Source organism: Mytilus galloprovincialis, chromosome 13 (assembly GCF_965363235.1).
Source record: "Mytilus galloprovincialis chromosome 13, xbMytGall1.hap1.1, whole genome shotgun sequence".
NCBI classification, from domain to species: domain Eukaryota; kingdom Metazoa; phylum Mollusca; class Bivalvia; order Mytilida; family Mytilidae; genus Mytilus; species Mytilus galloprovincialis.
The window spans coordinates 27,895,560-27,918,299 of NC_134850.1; the positions used below are offsets into that span (position 1 = coordinate 27,895,560).

The following is a 22,740-nucleotide window of genomic DNA, read 5'->3' on the forward strand; positions in this document are numbered from 1 at the left end:
CGGACCCCCACTTTATCTTGTCACCCGCTGGAGATGTATAATGACCGGCATTACTATCCATAACTTGTATAAATGTATTTAGACAAATGTATTGATGGAATAACACAATATAAAAGATGCAACAAATTTATAAAAAGTAAGAATATATGCGCATAGTAGATAGAGACACATGCACTGGTGGAGTTTTAATTCCCAAAGGGTATCACCAGCCCAGTTGTCAGCACTTCCAACTATTATTGATATGGTCATATTTATAAATTAACTGTTTACAAAACTTTAAAAGTTTTGAAATACTAAGGCTTTTCTACTTCAGGAATAGATTACCGTATCTGTATTTGGCAAAACCTTTTGGAATTTTGGTCTTCAATGCTCTTCAACTTCGTACTTTATTTGGCTTTTTTTAAAACGTTTTGGATTCGAGCTGATGAGTCTTTTGTAGACGAAACGATCGTCTGGCTTAAATTCAAAAATTTAATACTGGTATCTCTGATGAGTTTATTTATAGTAAACAAGATAAAGGATTTCTGACTTGGAAAAGCCACATGAATATTTTAGGGTCTTAATTGGATTTAGAATAAATGAAGCTTATTTTAGGAAGCAGATGATCGGTTTAAACATGCACATTTGAAACTTGCTTTTAAACATGTCAAATGTTTTTTAAGTGGTGTATATGATATACTAGTAATGCTGTATTTCATTTCGTTTCAGCACAGAATGTTGACGACATGCGAGAGATTATTCATGAACGGGTGACTCTAGATTATGATTTTCCACCACGCATGAAAACTATGTTAAAAGACTCGAAACTGCTTATTCCAGAAAATATTGCAATATCAAATCTTAATGTATTAAACGGACAAATATTTACACCTATAGATAGGACATCTAAGCCTGGAATTCCTGCATCTCTTAATACTGTAATAAAAAGAAACGGAAATTCCCTTCTTAAACCATTTCCTAACCTACGCATGAATAGAGCTGGCGATTGTAACAGCATTCAATCTGCAATAAGCGTTAACATTGACCCTAATACGAATCTTATATGGATTATAGACGAAGGAGTTGTAAATAAGGTCCGATTTTGTCGTAGAAAACTAATGATTTTTGATATCAGAACGAGGCGAGAGGTATTTCGGCATATATTTCCCGACTCGGTTATTTCTGAATCATCAAAGCTCTTTGATCTAACTTTGGATAGAGATCATGATTTAACTAAATATGCCTATATTGTTGATTCTCTGGCATTTAAACTTATTGTTTTAGATACTGTAACAAACAAATCTAGGTGGTTTTCACATCCTTCAATGGAGGCCGAAGAAACCGCGGGAAATATTACTGTAAACGGTGAAACTATCTTTAGCAGAGGAGGAATAAACGGCATTTCTATTTCATCGGACTTCAAATTTGTTTATTATTTCTCCGTTGCTAGTTTCAAAACATGGCAAATACCTACAAGTATACTAAGAGATTGTTCATCCGACAATATCACATTTGCTGCAAACGTCAGAATGGTCGGTATTCGTCAAGACCATGCTGTAAGTTTGACTTCAGGAACAAGAAGCTTCTTTTTCCCTGCACAAGAAATCGATGATATCTTGAAATGGGACCGTGTACAAGACATCAATTATTACGGGAGCGAAAAAGGAGTAAACATTCGGTCATTACAGAGGCTTTTTTCAACCACTGCCTTCAATTGGGTTTCTGGGATGCATATAGATAACGGATATTTATTCTTCATCACAAATAAGTTATATAAAATCCGTCTCGGAACCATGGATTTTTCAGGCAACGATGGACCAAATTTTTCAATACAGAAGATCTTTGTTGGGGAAGATAGCTATTTGCTAGGAACACAATATGTGAAATAAAGTTTGTAATAAATAGTATTTTGCTTCTGTTAATTAATCTGATCAATAACTCCGCACAGTTTCATGATATCTGCAAAAAGCATTTTAAAGTTATTATCACTGAGAAGTACTGTAAAATCTTCCAAAGTCCAAATATGTTTAAACGTTAAATCAGAAATTGTAAAATCAAAAAGAAAAGTATGAAAATATATATAAACAATTAACCAAAGTTTCATAGTAAAGTAAAGTAAAGTAAGTAAAGTGTTCTTTATTCAAAGTCGGGTTGCATATATACATATTAAGAACAAAGAACATGAGCTCTTATGAGCTCTTTAAACCGACTGATATTAATAAACAAAACATACATGTAATAACATCAGATGCACATACAACACAAACATATATAGGCAGACAGCACATATATATATATTAATACATAGATAGCACATGCAGAATAAAAGCTAAGCACGATATATTAAAACATATTAATATGATGGTCTCATTAAAGATCATACACAGGTGTCCATCTGTATCTAGGAATATACCGTTTTAAAAGTTCATAAACATACAATTCACAAAAAAGGAAATAAGATATGATGAGGATGGAAATAACATCGAACAAACACAGGTGTAACTCTGAAAAATAGTTGGAATTTGCAAATATGTGCAGAGTCGTCAAGGAAAAAATCGACTAACAATGAACTCTCATCAACATTGACATATTAATACAAAAACTGATCCAACCATGTAACAAAGGTAAATCATATTCTGCCAAAAAGGAAGAAAGGCAAAATATGTATTCTTTTATGTGTACTTCAAATCGACAATTGAAGGTATTTTGAGTTAAAACTTCACACATTTATGTAATACATGCATGATTCAAAACAAAGATTTGAAAAAAGGCATACGATAAATGTTAAAACCAGGTAACGGTAAAAGTCTTTATGTTTTAATGCACGTTGTTTAACCAAACATAAAGTATTTATGTGCTAAAATGCTCCATCTATTTTGAACATATGTGTGAATAACTGAGCACATCAAATTGTTTACACTTCAACATTAGCCTTTACTTTCTAAAATCAATAAAACAAACACAAGTTTGGATACTGAATGGCGCAGTGACCACCTCTTAAATTTTATTTCTTATACAAAATTTATCTGATCTTCATGTTTAGTCCATCAAACTAAAATAATAAAGTCCATCAAAAACACAAGATGTCAGAATCTTGGACAATATGTTCTGCAACAAAATAATCTACAAAATAAATACAACACATTTAAATACTGTTATATATAAAACTTGAATACAAATATTTTGTATACAAAAAAATAAAAAATAAACTTCTACCTATATATATATATGACGTGCGTGTATGTGGTCACTACCCAGTCCTCGATAACTAAAAACCCGTGCAATTTACTTTTATACTGACCGCCAAACCGGTTAACGGCAATAGTATACAACTTATACAAAATCTTCTTTATAAAATTGATGCGCAATCTTTCAAATACCTTCCGCATACCGCACATAAATTCATATATTTGATGTAACCACCATGCGCAGCTTACATTGTACTGGTCTTCTTGGCATGGATCGAATCAATTTGTGTATTCGAATATGTGGTACTAGTATTATTTACCAATTATTTTACAGTGTTTAACTGAGTTATTCCATTGACTTGGTGTTGGTTGTCGCGTAGATCAAGGTTGTCCTTAAGATGTTCTATAGTATTGAAATCTAGCGACTAAATAAGGCCGTGAGTTTTCTCGTTTGAATTGTTTTACATTGTCATTTCGGGGCCTTTTATAGCTGACTATGCGGTATGGGATTTTCTCATTGTTGAAGGTCGTACGGTGACCTATAGTTGTTAGTTTCTATTTCATTTTGGTCTCTTGTGGACAGTTGTCTAATTGGCAATCATACCACATCTTCTTTTTTATATTTAGGGAAATAAACTCATCGTAGATACCAGGATATATTTTTTATTTGTGCAGTGCGCGTTTTGTCTTCAAAAGACTAATCAGTGACGCTCGAAAAAAAAAGTTAAAAAAGCTGAAGAGCATTGAGGACCAAATATTCATTAAAGCTTTGCTAAATACAATTAAGGTAATCTATACATGAGATAGTCTTCAAACCCCTTAGCATTTCAAAAAGTTCAAATTTTCTTAAACAGTTAATTAATATTTTTAACCATATCAATGATAATTTATGTCATCACAAACGTGCTTAATCTAGGGTTACTTTTGGTTTATGGAGTCGGATATTGTCTAGTCCAAATAATTATGACGTCTGGTTAGGCTATTTTAATTTTTTCTGGGACGCCTTTCTACGTAGGAAGGCGTCCCAGAAAAAAAATTAAAATAGCCTTGCCAGACGTCATAATTATTTGGACTAGATATTGTCCTGACAGAAACATTACCTCTGTCGAACTTTAATATTGACTAAGTGTGGCTAAACAAATTCGTTTCTTTAAGTTTCATCAGTTAAATATCCTTGGTAATTATCCGTTAACCTGGGACACCAACAGCAGTTGCAGAATCTTGGCGAGGGACATGCACATAACGATCGTGGTGGGTTCAAACATGTTTTTGAGCGTGCAACCATCCCTCAACCAGGGAGAGTTATGAACGCAAAACATAAGGAACTAACTGTAAAAATCTGTTGGAAACATAAAAAAGGATTTACTATAAATCAAGAGACACAAAATAGTATTTAATTCCGTTCTTCTTCAATCTTGTTAAATATTTCAAATTCATTAGGAATAAAATATATCTTGCTGTTTCACTATAACAACTCATCAAAGATATATGGCTTTCAGTTTAAAATACAAGACGCGCGTTTAAGTTACAAAAGAATTGTCTGTAGCGCTCGAGGAGATTCAATTTCGGTCAAATTAGTTAAGAAGTTGAAAAGCTTTGAAGACAGACTATTTCAAAAATTGATTATGACTTTCCACCAAAGCAATAAGGACTACTTTAAAAATATCTGAAATTGTTCATTCCACAAAATGTGGCCATTTTGAATCTTGAGTTAATAGGTTGGCCCTTTATTACTATAGAAGAGCGATTAATCTATGTCCTGTTAGTATCACCTGTTTTTTTTGTTTTTTTTTAATCTACGATTGGATAGAGACCAGCAAAGTCATTGTTTTTTATGTGGTTACAAAGAAATGCTATTTTGGCCACCTCGGTCTTCAAATTTTCAATGCTAGTTTCAAAACATGGCAAATACCAACCAGTATATTTCGAAACTCTTCCGCTAATAATATAACTATTGATGAAAATGTAGGAATGATAGACATTCGTCAACCTTTGATCAAGTTTTTCCCCTGCTCTACATATCACCTTTATAATGAAGTGGAATCGACACCAAGACATTTTTACAAATGAAAGCGAAAGAGAAGTTAAACTTCAATCACTTCAGAGACTGTCACCGTCCATTGCTTCAGCAATGTAGTAAAGTACACGACCATTTTAATTTGCATAATATTCATAAAGACCGTTTATGAAAAAAGTGCGAGGTTTGGCTAGCCTCAAAACCAGGTTCATTTTGTCTCAAATTGTCCTGTACCAAGTCAGGAAAATGGCAGTTGTTATCTTATAGTTCGTTTCTGTGTTGTTGCATTGTCGTTTGTTTTTTTTCCACTTCAGTTTTTTCTGTTGTTTTGTTGTATTCCCCTTATAGTTGATGTTTTTCCCTCGGTTTAAGTTTGTAACCCGGTTTATTTTTGTCTAAATCGATTAATTACTTTCGAACAGCGGAATACTATTGTTGCATTTATTTGATCTCGTCTTGTTTGTTAGTTTGCTGTCTGTCTCGTTTATAGTTATTTGCATGTCATCTTCTTCTTATTCTCGAAGCATTTTTGTTTCGAATTGAATAAAAGTGTTGTAAATCTGCTTTGATTTATTATTATTTCGTTTAGAAATTTTGTGTCCTGAATTAATATATATTATCTTACTTTTTGTGTGTTTAAAAGTAATGAAAATCACAACGTAAGGGCACAGTTAACGGGTGGTAGCCGTGAATAGAATAGTACACGGTAGAGTGTGAGACTAAATATTTTGGAAATAAAAGCCCATAGTAGTCAAGTCAGGTTCTCCAAAAAGTTAAGCAACCATAGGTCACCATACGACTTTATACCATACCGTATAGTAAGATATAAAAGACTACTGCATGACATCTGGTTCATATAACACACCGATTTAATTTATCTACACTGATTTAAATAGTGTATCTAAATATAATTCAGACAACAAAGATATCGACCTTTCAGGTGACAAGGAAGTTTAAAGTCTACATTTTAAAAATGGCGATTGCACAGGACAAAACAGACAATTTCGATGATTTGTTGACGTGTACCATTTGTTTAGAGACATATAAAGGGCCCAAATATTTACCTTGTCTCCATACGTTCTGTAAGACATGCATAAACACTTACATTCTGTCTACCGTGAACAAGGGAAAAACTGGAACAACTTTTAAGTGTCCGATTTGTCGACAGGATGTTTTGATGGGAGAGTCACCAGGTAATCCAGAGACATGGGCTGAAAAATTACCAGGTAACCATTTCGTTGCTTCAATGATGGATAGACAGGAAATAAGAAAAAGCGAAAAAATGTGTGATTCATGTAAGGTGAATAATAAATCTGAAAAAGCGAGGTCTTTGTGCACAGTTTGCGAAGAGGCGTTTTGCAGTTCTTGCGAAACATACCACAAATCATTTAAGATTTCTGCAAAACACCCGATAATATCCCTAGAGGACGTTGGAACAAATAAAGAAACAGTGATCGTGTCTTCGCTGATATTTTGCGAAGAACATTCAGGGGAAATAATAAAGGCTTATTGTGTTGACCATTCTAAACCAATATGTACATTATGTGCCACTTTATCGCATAGGAAATGTGATGACGTCATCACAATCGAGAAGGCAGTTTCAGGCATAAAAAAATCACAGAAAGCGATGGAAATGTCCGCAGAACTTAAAGACACAAGTAAACAACTGTCCGATTTAATACGTGACAGGAAAAAACATTTGACCGATTTTGAAAAAGAGGTTCATGCTATTCTTACAAAGGTCAGTACCATAAAAGATAACATTATTGAGCATCTGAACAAAATTGAAGGACAAATCAAGGACGAAATAATCAAATCGAAGAAAGAAACAGTTCTGAAGCTTTCTGAAGAATCAACAAAGCTCGAAAGTCTAAAGCGTACCGTTGATAACTGGATTGCAATATATAATACGTGTTTACATCATGGGTCCGAACTGCAATGTTTACTGGAAATGAATAGAATTAACGAAAATAAAGAAAAATTCGGTGATGCATTTAACAAAGGTATATGCGGAATTAAGAATATGTCCATGCATTTAGAATCTAATGATATAGTAGAAAATTTTGCAAAACGAGTCCCAATTATAGGAAAGGTTAAACTAGTTGAAACCAAAACAAGTTGTCCAAAACTATCGTTGGGAAAAAAAATAAACTTTCACACTGGAAATATCAATGTAATAAAATGTATTGACTTAAACGCAGAGTCTGTATTTCTGAGTGGTCTTTTTATGAAAGATGAATTTATCTTTACAAACAGTCAGTCAAATGAAGTATTGAAATTTAGTCACAATGGAGACATTCTCGCTAAACTTAAGCTATCAGGCAAACCATTCGATATAGATCTAATAAATGGCACGAAAGCTGCAGTTTCAAGTAGTTCGAACACAATATCTATTATCAACACGCAGGATATGACGCTGTGTCGTAGCTTTGCTACCACATATCCTGTTCATGGATTCTGTCATGTAAACGGGGAATTTATCCTTGCAAGTAGCCCAACTTTGACATGGATTAATGCAACCACTGGCGTCCAAATTGAACAGGCGACAACAATCGGGGACAACTTTCTTCTATATGCCAAAAACAGGAGTGATTACATTTGTGCTGACGGATCAAATACGGTGTCAAGAACTGTAAATAATACAAAAGTGTTTTCCTACACAAATGAGAAACTTTCAAACGCGAGAGGTATATCCGTAGACTATGACGAAAATTTTTATATTTGTGCACACACATCAGGAAACATTCATCAAATAACAAAAGATGGTAAGCTGATAAGAATTATTCCAGCTGAAAGTATTGGAATAAAACAACCATGGGTTATACGTTTCAAGAAAAATAGCAACCAGTTCTTTGTCACTTGCTATCAAACGGGGAAAATTGTCGTATGCGAAATAATTTGAAATTTTAGTATTGTATTTTTATCTATCATTATTCGAATAAAGAAGTAATGTGCAATGTTTTTTTTTTAATTTGGAAAAGTAAGTAAGTTAGTAAATAAGTGAATAGCTATTTACAAATGTAACAGTATGTAATTAAGACATTTCTGTTGTACATCCATACAAGATAGTCGGATACTCATAATATAATGCAGCAACGTTTTTTGACAGCATGTTTAATTTTCGGTACATAGATAAATAGCCATGCGAAAACATTTTTATGGGACTAATTTCATAAGAAATGATTAAATTAATAAGAAATTGTTCATTAACTCATATTGGTAAATGATAACGCTATTGGTTATACATGGACCAGAAGTATTCTAAAAACAAACCAATATAGTTTGGATTATTTTCTCGTTTGACTTATTTTATTTAAATACATTTGGTCATGTCGGGTCTTTTGTAGAGTATATGGGTTTTGCTCATTGTTGGTGATCATAAAGTGACCTATCATAATTGCTTTGGTTTTATCATTTGGTCTCTGGTACACACTGATTCTCATTGGAAATCATGCCAGATCTTTTGTTTACATATATAACAGATGCAAAAAATACTCAGAGTGAAAATATAAATCAAACTTGTACTCGCTGCGAAACAAGAGAAAGCTCGGCGAGCCTTGCTTGTCGTCTTGCTTCTAAAGCTCATACAAATAAATGTTACATTTTCTGACAATGAACATATATTGTATATGTACATCAAATACAGATCGCGATTGTATTCCTTGTAACAATACATTTAATTGCTACAAAAATACCAAGCTTATATATACTGTTTGACACTAGTGGATAAACTTGAATAAATTTTTTCACAAATATTTGAGAACTGTGAATAATTCATGCTGTACTTAAACTTTCTCGGTGTGAAAGACAAGTAAAAAATGTCTTTAACCTGATCTAATCAATATTGATTATAAACCATACATTCAACTACAAAAAGAACTTTATAGATGTACATTGTGAAGTTAATAACGACCTTGGTGGTTTTTTTTAATGTAAACAGATTCGAATACTAGTAGGCAGCCGTTGTTTTCAATGAATAGTATCAGATTATTGCATGACATTTGTCATATCGCATGTATTATCAGCCATAGGTTCAATATCAGCCCAAGAACCGCATGGCTCGAGGGCTGATATTGACAGAGGGCTGAGAATACATGCGATATGAAAAATGCCATGCGATAACGCTACGGAAAGGCATGTGATAAACTTTTCATATCAGCCCGCTTAGCACCAATACGAAAAATATGAAATTTACGTTAATTTCATACTGTTATCATACGGTAAAATCATATGTCAATTAGTCTAAGTATATAATAATAAACTCATCATAGATATCAGGACTAAATTTAGTGTATACGCCAGACGCGCGTTTCGTCTACAAAAGACTCATCAGTGACGCTCGAATCCAAAAAAGGTAGTAAGGCCAAAAAAAGTACGAAGTTGATGAGCATTGAGAACCAAAATTCCTAAAAGTTTTGCCAAATACAGCTGAGGTGATCTATGCCTGAGGTAGAAAAGCCTTAGTATTTAAAAAAATTGAAAAATTTGTAAACAGTAAATTTATAAATATAACCATATCAATGACAATTCATATCAGCAGAAAAAGTGCTGACTACTGGGCTTGTGATACCCCCGGGGAAATGAATCTCCACCATCAGTGGCATCGACCCAGTGGTTGTAAATGAACTCATCATAGATATAAGGACTAAATTTAGTATATACGCCAGACGCGCGTTTCGTCTACAAAAGACTCATCAGTGACGCTCGAATCCAAAAAAGGTACTAAGGCCAAAAAAAGTACTTAGTTGAAGAGTATTGAGAACCAAAATTCCTAAAAGTTTTGCCAAATACAGCTAAGGTGATCTATGCCTGAGGTAGAAAAGCCTTAGTATTTATTTTTTTTTATTTTAGTTTATCTTTCATTGTTTCCAATGTTTTAATGCTTATTTGTATTTTGAACTTGATTATGATATAGTTGTCGGTAAATTGACCCTCCTCACAAATGTATGTTGAACTTTAAACTTAAAAATAAACTAATAGATATCACAATACTGAATACTGACCTGATTTTTTTTTTATCTCATATTTGTTTTATACAACTACAACCACTGGCGAATTTGATTTCGTTGTTTGTAAAACTGTTTGACCAATCAAATAATCTTAGGGTAAACAAACAGAGGTATTGTGTGAGTGTCTATTAATCACAAAGCCATTTTACTTTTAATTTTTGTAGTTAGTTTACATCTTTATTTTAGGTCATCTTATTCTTACATAAAAGCAACAAATTAAAAATGCAAATGCTGTTAATTGCTAAAACATATCAAGCTTGTATATTGTTTGACACTACCGGATGAACGTGAAATATTTTTTCACAAATGTTGGAGAACTGAGAATAAACCCTGCTGTACATACACTTTCCCGGTATGAAAGACAAGTATGAAATGTATTTAACCCAAATCTAATCAATATTGATTATAACCCGTACATTAAACTACAAAAAGTATTTCATAGATTTAATATAAGTACATTGTGAAGTAGATAAGGACTTAGGTGGGGTTTTTTTATCGTTAAAAGATACGAATAGACAGCCGTTGTTTTCAATTAATTGTGTAGATATTTTTGATTTCTTCTAATGTTTCAATGCTTAATTGTATTTCAAACTTGATTATAATATACTTGTTGGGAAGTTGTTCCACCTCACAAAGGTATGTTGACCCTTTGAACTTTGAACTAAAAAAGAGCAAATAAATATCACAATACTGAATACTGACATGATTGATTTTGTCTATTATTTGTTTTATTAAAACAACTACTGGCGATTTTTTTTCAAGGTTTGTAAAAACTTTAGGCCCTACAAATAATCTCAGGAACAAAACCCAGAGGTATTGAGAGATGTCTATTAAACCAAGATCACTTATAATGTTTTGTTTAGTTGTTTTACATCTTTCATTTAGATTAAGTGCTGTTTATAAGGTCTTCTTATTCTTACATAAAAGTACCAAACTAAAAATGCATATCAGGAACATGTTTGATAGAATGCGTTTCGTTATAAACACATCTCTTCCTCATTTTGAGAAAAAAGAAACATCATTTGTTTTAGGTGTTTCTAACGATAAAAAGGGTATTGATCGTGTGTCATAACGCATAACATATAACTATGTACAAAATGATCGACCTTTCAAAAACTAAAAACAATATTAACCAACTTTATATTGAGAATTCTTACCTGATGATGACTAATGGCGTAAAAAAATATACAATATACCGAACTCCAAGGTTACTTTAACAATAAAAATATAGAAACTGACAAACGGTTAACGATGTTCAAGAAATAATCAAATCGAAGAAAGAGAGCTTGTTGGGAACTTTCCGAAAATTCGACAGGTCTTGAAAGTCTGAAATGTTCTGTTGATAATTGCATTTCTATATATATGATACGTGTTGACAACATTTAATCCGAACTACAGTGTTTACTCGAAATGATTAGAATTAACGAAAATAGGGGAAAATGGCGATACCTTAACCAAAGAATGAGACTGAAATATGGTCAAACATTTTGCAAAACAGGTCACAGTGATTTTAGAGGTGAAACTAGTTGAAACCAACGCATGTTGTCCGAAGCCATGGATAGGAATTTAAAACCAAAAACCTTTACACTGGTTATATCAATGTAATAAAGAGTATTGACGTATATTAGATGGACAATATGTCTATCTCAGTGGTATTTTTACGAATGATGAATGTATCTTCACGACTGGTGAGTTCCTATAAGTCACAAAAAACAGTCCCAACTGGGACTGTCATCGTGAACTCAAACTATCAAAAGAACATAACAATATAGATCAAATATAAGACACAAATAGTTTTAAGTAGCTCAACAACAATTATTTTTTCTTCCATTAAAACCAATGATATGACATTGTGCCATAGAGTTGCTTACAAGTTCTATAATTATGTCAAATCGTTTGGGAATTTATTCTTGCATATAGTCACTCTGATTCAAACACAAAATTCTCTGAAACCGATATTATCAAGATGCTTGATTTTTTGATTGACAACATATTTGTAACGTTCACAGGACGTGTTTTTCAACAGACTGTCGGCATCCCAATGGGAACAAACTGTGCCCCTCTACTTGCCGACTTGTTTCTTTATTATTATGAGGCTGACTTCATGCAGGAACTTCTTAGGAAGAAAGATAAGAAGTTAGCAATATCCTTTAACTCTACTTTCCGCTATATAGATGACGTTCTTTCACTAAACAATTCAAAATTTGGTGACTATGTGGAACGCATCTATCCCATCGAATTGGAGATGAAGGATACTACAGATTGTTAAGTCGGCTTCATATCTTGACTTACATCTAGAAATTGACAATGAGGGTCGGTTGAAAACAAAACTTTACGACAAAAGAGATGATTTCAGCTTTCCAATTGTGAACTTTCCATTTCTAAGTAGCAACAATCCAGCAGCACCTGCATACGGGGTATATATCTCCCAATTGATACGATATTCCCGTGCTTGCATTTCCTATCATGATTTTCTTGATAGAGGGTTACTGCTCACAAGGAAGCTATCAAACCAAGAGTTCCAAATGGTGAAGTTGAAATCATCCCTTCGTAAATTTTACGGACGCCATCACGAGTTGGTTGACCGTTATGGAATAACCGTTTCACAAATGATATCGGATATGTTCCTTACGTCGTAACTACAATCCCCTTCCCTTTCATGAATGTGACCTACCGAATTAGACTATTTACCGGATTTGTAATCACATAAGCAACACGACGGGTGCCACATGTGGAGCAAGATTTGCTTACCCTTCCGGAGCACCTGAGATCACCCCTAGTTTTTGGTGGGGTTCGTGTTGTTTATTCTTTAGTGTACTATTGTTTTTCTGTTTGTCTTTTTCATTTTTAGCCATGGCGTTGTCAGTTTGTTTTAGATTTATGAGTTTGACTGTCCCTTTGGTATCTTTCGTCCCTCTTTTAAGATAGATTATTGCACCACTGGTGTCAAAAATGAAGAGGCTAAAACAAACAGGGGTAGCTTTTATCTATATGCAGAAGACCACAGTGATAATATATGTGCCGATGGGACAAACACAGTACGAGAACTGTAAATAACACAAACGTCTTTTCTTGAATAAGAATTTTTTTACACACGAGAGGTATTTCATAAGAACGTGTGTGTTTGCACATATGGTTGACGTAAAACACATTATTTAAAAAGATGGTAACCCGTTAAGAATTCCCAGCGAAAAGAATGGGAATACAACAACCATGGGTTATACGTTTCAAGAAAAATAATAACCAATGGTTTGTAACGTGTTATGAAACAGGGAAAATGGATGTGTACGAAATTATTTGATTTTGTAGTCTAATATATTTATAAATATTCTCCCACTATTATTAAATCCTTTCTTTTTGATATTTCTGGAAATATTTTACATCAATAAGCACAAAAAAGGTATGACTTTGTACCTACGTAAAAATTGCTAACCGGGAATGAAAATTTCTTGTCAAAATTAGGTGTCAAAGTTCCCCCCAAAATTTGCTCTCAAACTCCAGACATAAAAAATGGCTTCAGCGTTATGACGTCTTAGGAAGGCGTCCCAGAATTTTTTTAAAATAGCCTTGACAGACGTCATAATTATTTGGACTAGATATTGTCCTGACAGAAACATTACTTCTGTCGACCAATAATATTGAGTAAGTGTTGTTAAACAAATTCGTTTCTCTAAGTTTCTTCAGCTAAATATCCTTGGTAATTCTCCGTAAACCAAGGTCAACAACAGCAGTTGCAGAATCTTTCTTTTATGAACGCACAACATAAGGAACTAACTGTAAAAATCTATTGAAAACATAAAAAAACCAAAAATTTACTTTAAATCAAGAGACACAAAATATAATTTATATTCTTTCTTCTTCAATCTTGTTAAATATTTCAAATTCATGAGGAATAAAATATATCTTGTTGTTTCACTATAACAACTCATCAAAGATGTATGGCTTTCAGTTTAAAATACTAGACGCGCGTTTAAGTAACATAAGAATTGTCTGTGGTGCTCGAGGAAACTTAATTTCGGTTAAATTAGTTAGGAAGTTGAAGAGCATGGAAGACGGACTATTTCAAAAATTGATTATGACTTCCGACCAAAGCAATAAGGATTACTTAAATATATCTGACATTGCTCATTTCCTAAAATGTGGCCATTTTGATTCTTGAGTTAATAGGTTGGCGTATTTATACTATAATAAGCAGAGCGATTAATATTTGGGTCCAAGCGTCTCTTAACATCGTTATAAAAAGATATTTTAAAACCATTTCCTAGTCTAAAACTGAACAAACCTGAAGATTGCAATAGCATTCGAAGTGCTTCAAACATTACGATAGATCCCAATACGAATAGTCTATGGGTTTTGGACGATTGTAGAGTTAATAAAAAAAAAAATTAGTTATTTTTATATGGGACAATAAGCGTAAAAAATTCTCCATAGGCGGTAAGGGTTTCTTATGTTTTAGACCATATCGTCAACTTGGATATGTATGATGGCTTTTTTTTTGAAGCTGAGAGACTTGCACATTTGTGGTGCGAATTTTGGGATGGCAAGTTGATTCGTTTTCCCGTCAAGTGCCCGACCCCGAAAGATAGTGAATATTGTCGCTCTTCTCGGGAAATAATCCCAAAATTCTGACCACAAAAATAATTAAAAAATCATTTTCACATCGCATCAGCTCTATAAAACACCAGTCCTACTTAATTTATGTCAATTTTAAAAAGTTACAGCCTCCACAATTGTATGGCGAACTATTTTTTCAATGAGAGTCAGAAAACTGAGTTCGTCATTTCAAGGTCCATTAGGAATATTGACCCTTATAATCCATGTCCTGATAGCATCACCTAGTTGAATGCTTTTTGATCTAACATTAAATAGAGAAAAAGATTTTATAGGTATGCCTATGGAGTTGTTTCTATTACCTGAAAACTCATTGCTGTTGTTGATGTGGTTACGAACAAATGGTATTTCGGCCACCTCGTTTTCAAATTTGTCTATTACCTATCCATTGCTAGTTTTAAAACATACCAACCAGTATATAAAAAAACCTTTTCCCTAATAATATAACATTTGTTGAAAATGTTAGAATGATAGGTATTCGTCAACACCATTCTGTTAGTCTGACCTCTTGCAGACAATGAGAAATTTTTACAAGTGGAAGCGAAAGAGAAGTTAAACTTCAGTCACTTTAGAGGCTGGTGTTCATTGCTTTGAATTTAAAAATATTTAATGCACATAGATAATGGATCTTTATATTTTGTTACAACTTACTTGAACAGATTTTTGTGTTAAAAGTAATACCTTCATTCTTTAAGTCAATGAAATGAGATTTTATTAGATAAAAACGTAATTTTGTTGTTACTAGAAGATTTATGTTCAATTTGTAATATCAAGAACAAAAATGTACAGCAATGTAGTAAAGTACAGGACCATTTTAATTAGCATAATATTCATAAAGACCGTTTATGATAAAAGTGCCAAGTTTGGCTAGCCTCAAAACCAGGTTCAACCCGCCATTTTGTCTCAAAATTTTCCTGGACTAAGTCAGGAAAATGGCAGTTGTTATCTTATAGTTCGTTTCTGTGTTGTTGCATTGTCGTTTGTTTTTTGTCCACTTCAGTTTTTCTGTTGTTTTGTTGTATTCCCCTTATAGTTGATGTGTTTCCCTCTGTTTAAGTTTGTTACCCGGTTTGTTTTTGTCTAAATCGATTAATTACTTTCGAACAGCGGAATACTATTGTTGCATTTATTGGATCTCGTCTTGTTTGTTAGTTTGCTGTCTGTCTCGTTTATAGTTATGTGCATGTCATCTTCTTCATGAATAATTCAATGCAAGCTAGCACGGATGTGTTAAAGTTAGTCATTTTACGGGTTTTCTTTTAATCCACAGTACAAATTGGGTATACTTGTTAGTTCATTACACACATTCTCGAAGCATTTTTGTTTAGAATTGAATAAAAGTGTTGTAAATCTGCTTTGATTTATTATTATTTCGTTTAGAATTTTGTGTCCAAAATTAATATATATTATCTTACTTTTTGTGTGTTTAAAGGAAAGCCAACCACAACGTAAAGGAACAGTTAACGGGCGGTAACCGTGAATAGAATAGAAGACCTTAGTGTGTGAGACTAAATATTTTAGAATTTAAAGCCCAACGTCAAGTCAGGTTCTCCGAAAAGTCAAGCAACCATAGGTCATCATACGACTTTATACCATACCGTATAGAAAGCTATAAAAGACCCTAGTTCATATAACACACCGGTTTAATTTATCTACGGTACACTTATTTATATAGTGTATCTAAATATAACTCAGACAACAAAGATATCGACCTTTCAGGTGACAAGGAAGTTTAAAGTCTACATTTTTAAAATGGCGATTGCACAGGACAAAACAGACAATTTCGATGATTTGTTGACGTGTACCATTTGTTTAGAGACCTTCAAAGGACCCAAATATTTACCTTGTCTCCATACGTTCTGTAAGACATGCATAAACACTTACATTCTGTCTACAGTGAACAAGGGAAAAGCTGGAACAACTTTTAAGTGTCCGATTTGTCGACAGGATGTTTTGATGGGAGACTCAACAGGTAATCCAGAGACATGGGCTGAAAAATTACCAGATAACAATTTCGTTGCTTCAATGATGGATAGACAGGAAATAAGAAAAAGCGAAAAAATGTGTGATTCATGTAAGGTGAATAATAAATCTAAAAAAGCGAGGTCTTTGTGCACAGTTTGCGACGAGGCGTTTTGCAGTTCTTGCGAAACATACCACAAATCATTTAAGATTTCTGCAAAACACCCGATAATATCTCTAGAGGACGTTGGAACTAATAAAGAAACACTAATCGTGTCTTCGTTGATATTTTGCGAAGAACATTTAGGGGAAATAATAAAGGCTTATTGTGTTGACCATTCTAAACCAATATGTACATTATGTGCCACTTTATCGCACAGGAAATGTGATGACGTAATCACATTCGAGAAGGCTGTTTCAGGCATAAAAAAATCACAGAAATCGATGGAATTGTCTACAGAACTTAAAGATACGAATAAACAATTGACCGATTAAATATGTGACAGGAAAAATTTTTTGACCGATTTTGAAAAAGAGGTGCAAGCTATTCTTATAAAGGTCAGAACCATTAAAGATAACATTATTGAGCATCTGAACAAAATTGAAGAACAAATCAAAGACGAAATAATCAAATCGAAGAAAGAAACAGTCCTGAAACTTTCCGAGGAGTCAACAGATCTTGAAAGTCTGAAAAGTACGGTTGATAACTGGATTGCTATATATGATACTTGTTTACAACATGGGTCCGAACTGCAATGTTTACTGGAAATGAATAGAATTAACGAAAATAAGGAAAAATTCAGTGATGCGTTTAACAAAGGTATGAGCGAAACTAGGAATATTTCTATGCATTTAGAAGCTAATGATATAGCAGAAAATTTTGCAAAACGAGTCGCAAATATAGGAGAAGTTAAACTAGTTGAAACCAACACTAGTCCGATACTATCGCTGGGCAAACAAATAAACTTTCACACTGGAAATATCAATGTAATAAAATGTATTGACTTAAATGCACAGTGTGTATATCTAAGTGGTCTTTTTATGAAAGATGAGTTTATCTTTACAAACGGTCAGTCATATAAAGTATTGAAATTTAGTCACAATGGAGACATTCTCGCCGAACTTAAGGCCAACCATGCGATATAGATATAATAAATGGCACAAGAGCTGCAGTTTCAAGCAGTTCAAAATCATTTTTTATCATCAACACACATGATATGACACTGTGTCATACGGTTGCTAACATATATCCAGTTCATGGATTCTGCCATGTCAATGGGGAATTTATTCTTGCATATTGCAGTTATTTGACATAGATTAACGCCACTACTGGCGTCAAAACCAAAGAGGCTTCAACAAACGGGAACAGTGTTTATCTATATGCTAAAGACAGGAGTGATTATATTTGTGCGGATGGGTTAAACACGGTATCAAGAACTGTAAATAATACAAAAGTATTTTCTTACACGAATGATAGACAAACATACGCAAGAGGTATCGACGTAGACGATGACGGGAATTATTATATTTGCGCATACAATTCACGAAACATTCATCAAATTACCAAAGATGGTAAGCTTGTAAGAATTATTCCAGCTGAAAGTATAGGAATAAAACAACCGTGGGTATTACGTTTCAAGAAAAATAGCAACCAGTTCTTTGTCACTTGCTATCAAACGGGGAAAGTTGTCGTGTGCAAAATAATTTGAGATTTTAGTCTCATAGTTTTATCTTTCATTATTTGAATAAAGCAGTAATGTGTAATGTTTTTATTTTATTTTTCGAAACGTTTTTTATTGTGCAAAACTTGATTTAAAAGTAAGTATGTAAGTAAGGAAGGAAGGAAGGAAGGAAGGAAGGAAGGAAGGAAGGAAGGAAGAAAGGAAGGAAGAAAGAAAGAAAGCAAGTCAGCAAGCAAGCAGGTACAAATGTAAATAACAATGAATAAGTTAATATGTAATTTAGTCAGTTATTTTGTACAGCCTTAACGACATAGATGTATAGAAAGGCAACAGTACAGCAATGTGTTTTGACAGTATATTGAAGATTCAGTCAATAGATAAATAGCAATCCGAAAACATTTTTTTTTTTATCTAATAAGACATTGAACAAGAACTCATTTCGGTAAATGATAACACTATGAGTATGCAAGGAACGGAAGTGTTCTTAAAACAACCCACCAAAAACAATAACATTTTGAATATTTTCTAGTTTGACTTATTTTATTTAACTATATTTGGTCATGTTGGGTCTTTTCTAGCTTAATATAATACTATATGAGTTTTGCTCATTGTTGGTTGCCGTTAGTTGACATATTATAGTTGCCTACGTGTTCATCCTTTGGTCTCTGGAAGATACTTATTTCATTGCAATTCATGTCAGATCTTTTGTTTACATATATGATAGATGCAAAAAAAGAATCACCGTGATAAAAGATGGAGACACGCCTTATTCTACTTCCGTGTTCCAGTTGCAACAAGGAGTAAAAGGTAATGCTACCCGAAGAAAGCATTAATCGAATAATAACAACATAATTATTTTCCATTTACCTTATTATTTTTAACCCTCAATCAGCCAACTATTGCAAAAATAACAGGTACACACTTATTTTTTTAGATTTATTGGTAAATAGAGTGTCCTGTTACCCCGCTTCTATATTAAGTAAGTGGTTCTGTGGATATTTCTTTTTGCGGAACAGTTCATTTTGGGTCCTCTTCGCAGTCCACGATTAAAATACTCTTCTCAGTCCACGATTAAACTACGTGGCTTTAAACTAAGAGAAATAATTTAGATTTTAACACCTAAAGTTTCAAGTATCTGATGTAAACTTCAAGACAAAAACAAAAGATGTACATTATCAGAAAAAAACGTTTTGTACTCGCTACGTCCTGTATTTCTGAAGCTCATACACATAAATTTAACATTTTCTGACAATGAACATATATTGTATATGTACATCATATACAGATCGCGATTATCATCCTTATAACAATATTTTTTTAAATTGCTAAACAAACCCACCAAGCTTATATATTTTTTGACACTTTTCGATGAACATGAAACCGTTTTTTTTTTTTACAAATGTTGGAGAACTGTCAATAAACCCTGCTGTACATAAGATTTCCCGGTGTGAAAGACATGTATAAAATGTATTTAACCTAATCTAATCAATATTGATTATAAACCGTACATTCAACTACACAAACTACTTCATAGATGTCGAAAAGTACATTGTGAAGTTGATAAGGACCTTGGTGTTTTTGCTGTTGTTAAAAGATACGAATACGCAGCCCTTGTTTTCAAACAATAGTTAAGTTTTTCTTACATTGCTTTCTAATGTTTTAATGCTTATTTGTATTTCGAACTTGTTTTTGAAATAGTTGTTAGGAAGTTGTCCCATCTCACAATTGTAAATTGACACTCTGCAGTTAACCTAAAAAGAGCAAATAAATATCACAATACTGAATACCGACCTGATTGATTTTGTCTCGTATTTGTTTTATTAAAACAACCACTGGCGATTTTTTTTCAATGTTTGTAAAAATTTTAGGCCCTACAAATAATCTCAGGATAAACAAGAATGTGTCCCCAGTACACGAATGCCCCACTCGCACTATCATTTTCCATGTTCAGTGGACCATGACATTGGGGTAAAAACTCTAATTTGGCATTAAAATTAGAAAGATCATATCATAGGGAACATGTGTACCAAGTTTGAAGTCGATTGGACTTCAACTTCATCAAAAACTACCTTGACCAAAAACTTTATCCTGAAGCGGGACAGACGGACGGACGGACGAACGGACGAACAGACGAACGGACGCACAGACCAGAAAACATAATGCCCCCTACTACCGTAGGTGGGGCATAAAAAAACAGAGGTATTGAGAGGGTGTTTATTAAACCAAAATCACTCATAATGTTTTGTTTAGTTGATTTACATCTTGCTTTTAGATTAAGTGCTGTTAAAAGGTCTTCATATTCTTACATAAAAGTACCAAACTAAAAATGCATATCAGGAACATGTTTGATAGAATGCATTTCGTTATAAACACATCTCTTCCTCCTTTTGAGGAAAAAAAAGCAATATTTGTTTTAAGCGTTTCTAACGATAAAAAAGTTTATTCCATATTGGTATTATTTTAGTAGGTTTCTCTATATGAATTGGATTTTGAATAAAAAAGCATATTCACCTGAGAAAGTGTTATTCACCGCGCTAAACGTCACGCGCTTTTACATGCAACGTTATGGTAAAATGTGTCATGTAAAAAAAATTGGTAGATATATGTTTGTCATTAAATACATTTTCTTCTCTCGCAATGTGGAATAAAACAATTACTGTCTTTTGTTTCGGTAAATATGGGGTTTTATTGACTTTTGAAAAACTGATATTCACTTCGGCCGTCGGCCTCATTGAATATCATTTTTCAAAAGTCAATAAAACCGCATATTTACCTCATCAAAAGACAGTAATTGTATAGTATTGATCGTGTGTCATAACGCATAACATATAACTATGTACAAAATGATCGCCCTTTCAAAACCTAAAAACAATATTACCGACTTTATATTGAGAATTCTTACCTGATGATGACTAATGACGTAAAAAAATATACAAAAATACCGAACTCCAAGGTTACTTTAACAAGAAGAAGTATAGAAACTGACAAACGGTTAACGACGTTCACGAAATAATCAAATCGAAGAAAGAGAGCTTGTTGGGAACTTTCCGAAAATTTAACAGGTCTTGAAAGTCTGAAATGTTCTGTTGATAATTGGATTACTATATATATGATACGTGTTGACAACATATGAATCCGAACTACAGTGTTTACTCGAAATGATTAGAATTAACGAAAATAGAGGAAAACGGCGATGCCTTAACCAAAGAATGAGACTGAAATATGGTCAAACATTTTGCAAAACAGGTCACAGTGATTTTAGAGGTGAAACTAGTTGAAACCAACGCATGTTGTCAGAAGCCATGGATAGGAATTTAAAACCAAAAACCTTTACACTGGTTATATCAATGTAATAAAGAGTATTGACGTATATTAGATGGACAATATGTCTATCTCAGTGGTATTTTTACGAATGATGAATGTATCTTCACGACCGGCGAGTTCCTATAAGTCATGAAAAACAGTCCCAACTGGGTCTGTCATCGTGAACTCAAGCTATCAATAGAACATAACAATATAGATCAAATATAGGACACAAGTAGTTTAAGAAGCTCAAGAACAATTATTTTTTCTTTCATTAAAACCAATGATATGACATTGTGCCATAGAGTTGCTAACACTTATCAAGTTCTAGAATTATGTCAAATCGTTTGGGAATTTATTCTTGCATATAGTCAAACTTTAAGATAGATTATTGCACCACTGGTGTCAAAAATGAAAAGGCTAAAATAAACAGGGGTAGCTTTTATCTATATGCAGAAGACCGGAGTGATAATATGTGTGCCGATGGGACAAACACAGTGCCAGAACTGTAAATAACACAAACGTCTTTTCTAGAAAAATAAGATTTTTTTTACACACGAAAGGTACTTCATAAGAACGTGAGTGTTTGCACATATGGTTGACGTAATAAACATTAATTAAAAAGATGGTTACCCGTTACGAATTCCCAGCGGAAAGAATGGGAATAAAACAACCATGGGTTATACGTTTCAAGAAAAATAACAACCAATGGTTTGTAACGTGTTATGAAACGGGGAAAATGGATGTGTACGAAATTATTTGATTTTGTAGTTTTTTTTTATAAATTTAGATTTTGTAGTTTAATATATTAATTATTTAAGGTAGCACAATACAATACAGATTTAATACCTCCAATTCCCCAGTTTTAAAATGCTGTAACTTTTTTTATAATGCTTGAAAATTTATAAAAGTGGTATTTATGGATAGCTAACAGATTACTCTTTCAAATAAATACAATGTTAGTATTATACAACAATTATGTAATCAAA

The 22,740-nt window shown here is 33.1% G+C and overlaps 1 protein-coding gene across 1 annotated transcript; it reads left to right on the forward strand.

The window, feature by feature from the left end:
• Nucleotides 1–6,154: 6,154 nt before the first annotated feature.
• LOC143056209 (putative E3 ubiquitin-protein ligase MID2) lies at nt 6,155–8,141 on the forward strand. The gene has a single exon (XM_076229293.1). It carries the CDS (start codon nt 6,158–6,160, stop codon nt 8,084–8,086), a length of 1,929 nt encoding a protein of 642 aa, XP_076085408.1. The 5' UTR covers nt 6,155–6,157; the 3' UTR covers nt 8,087–8,141.
• Nucleotides 8,142–22,740: the final 14,599 nt, after the last annotated feature.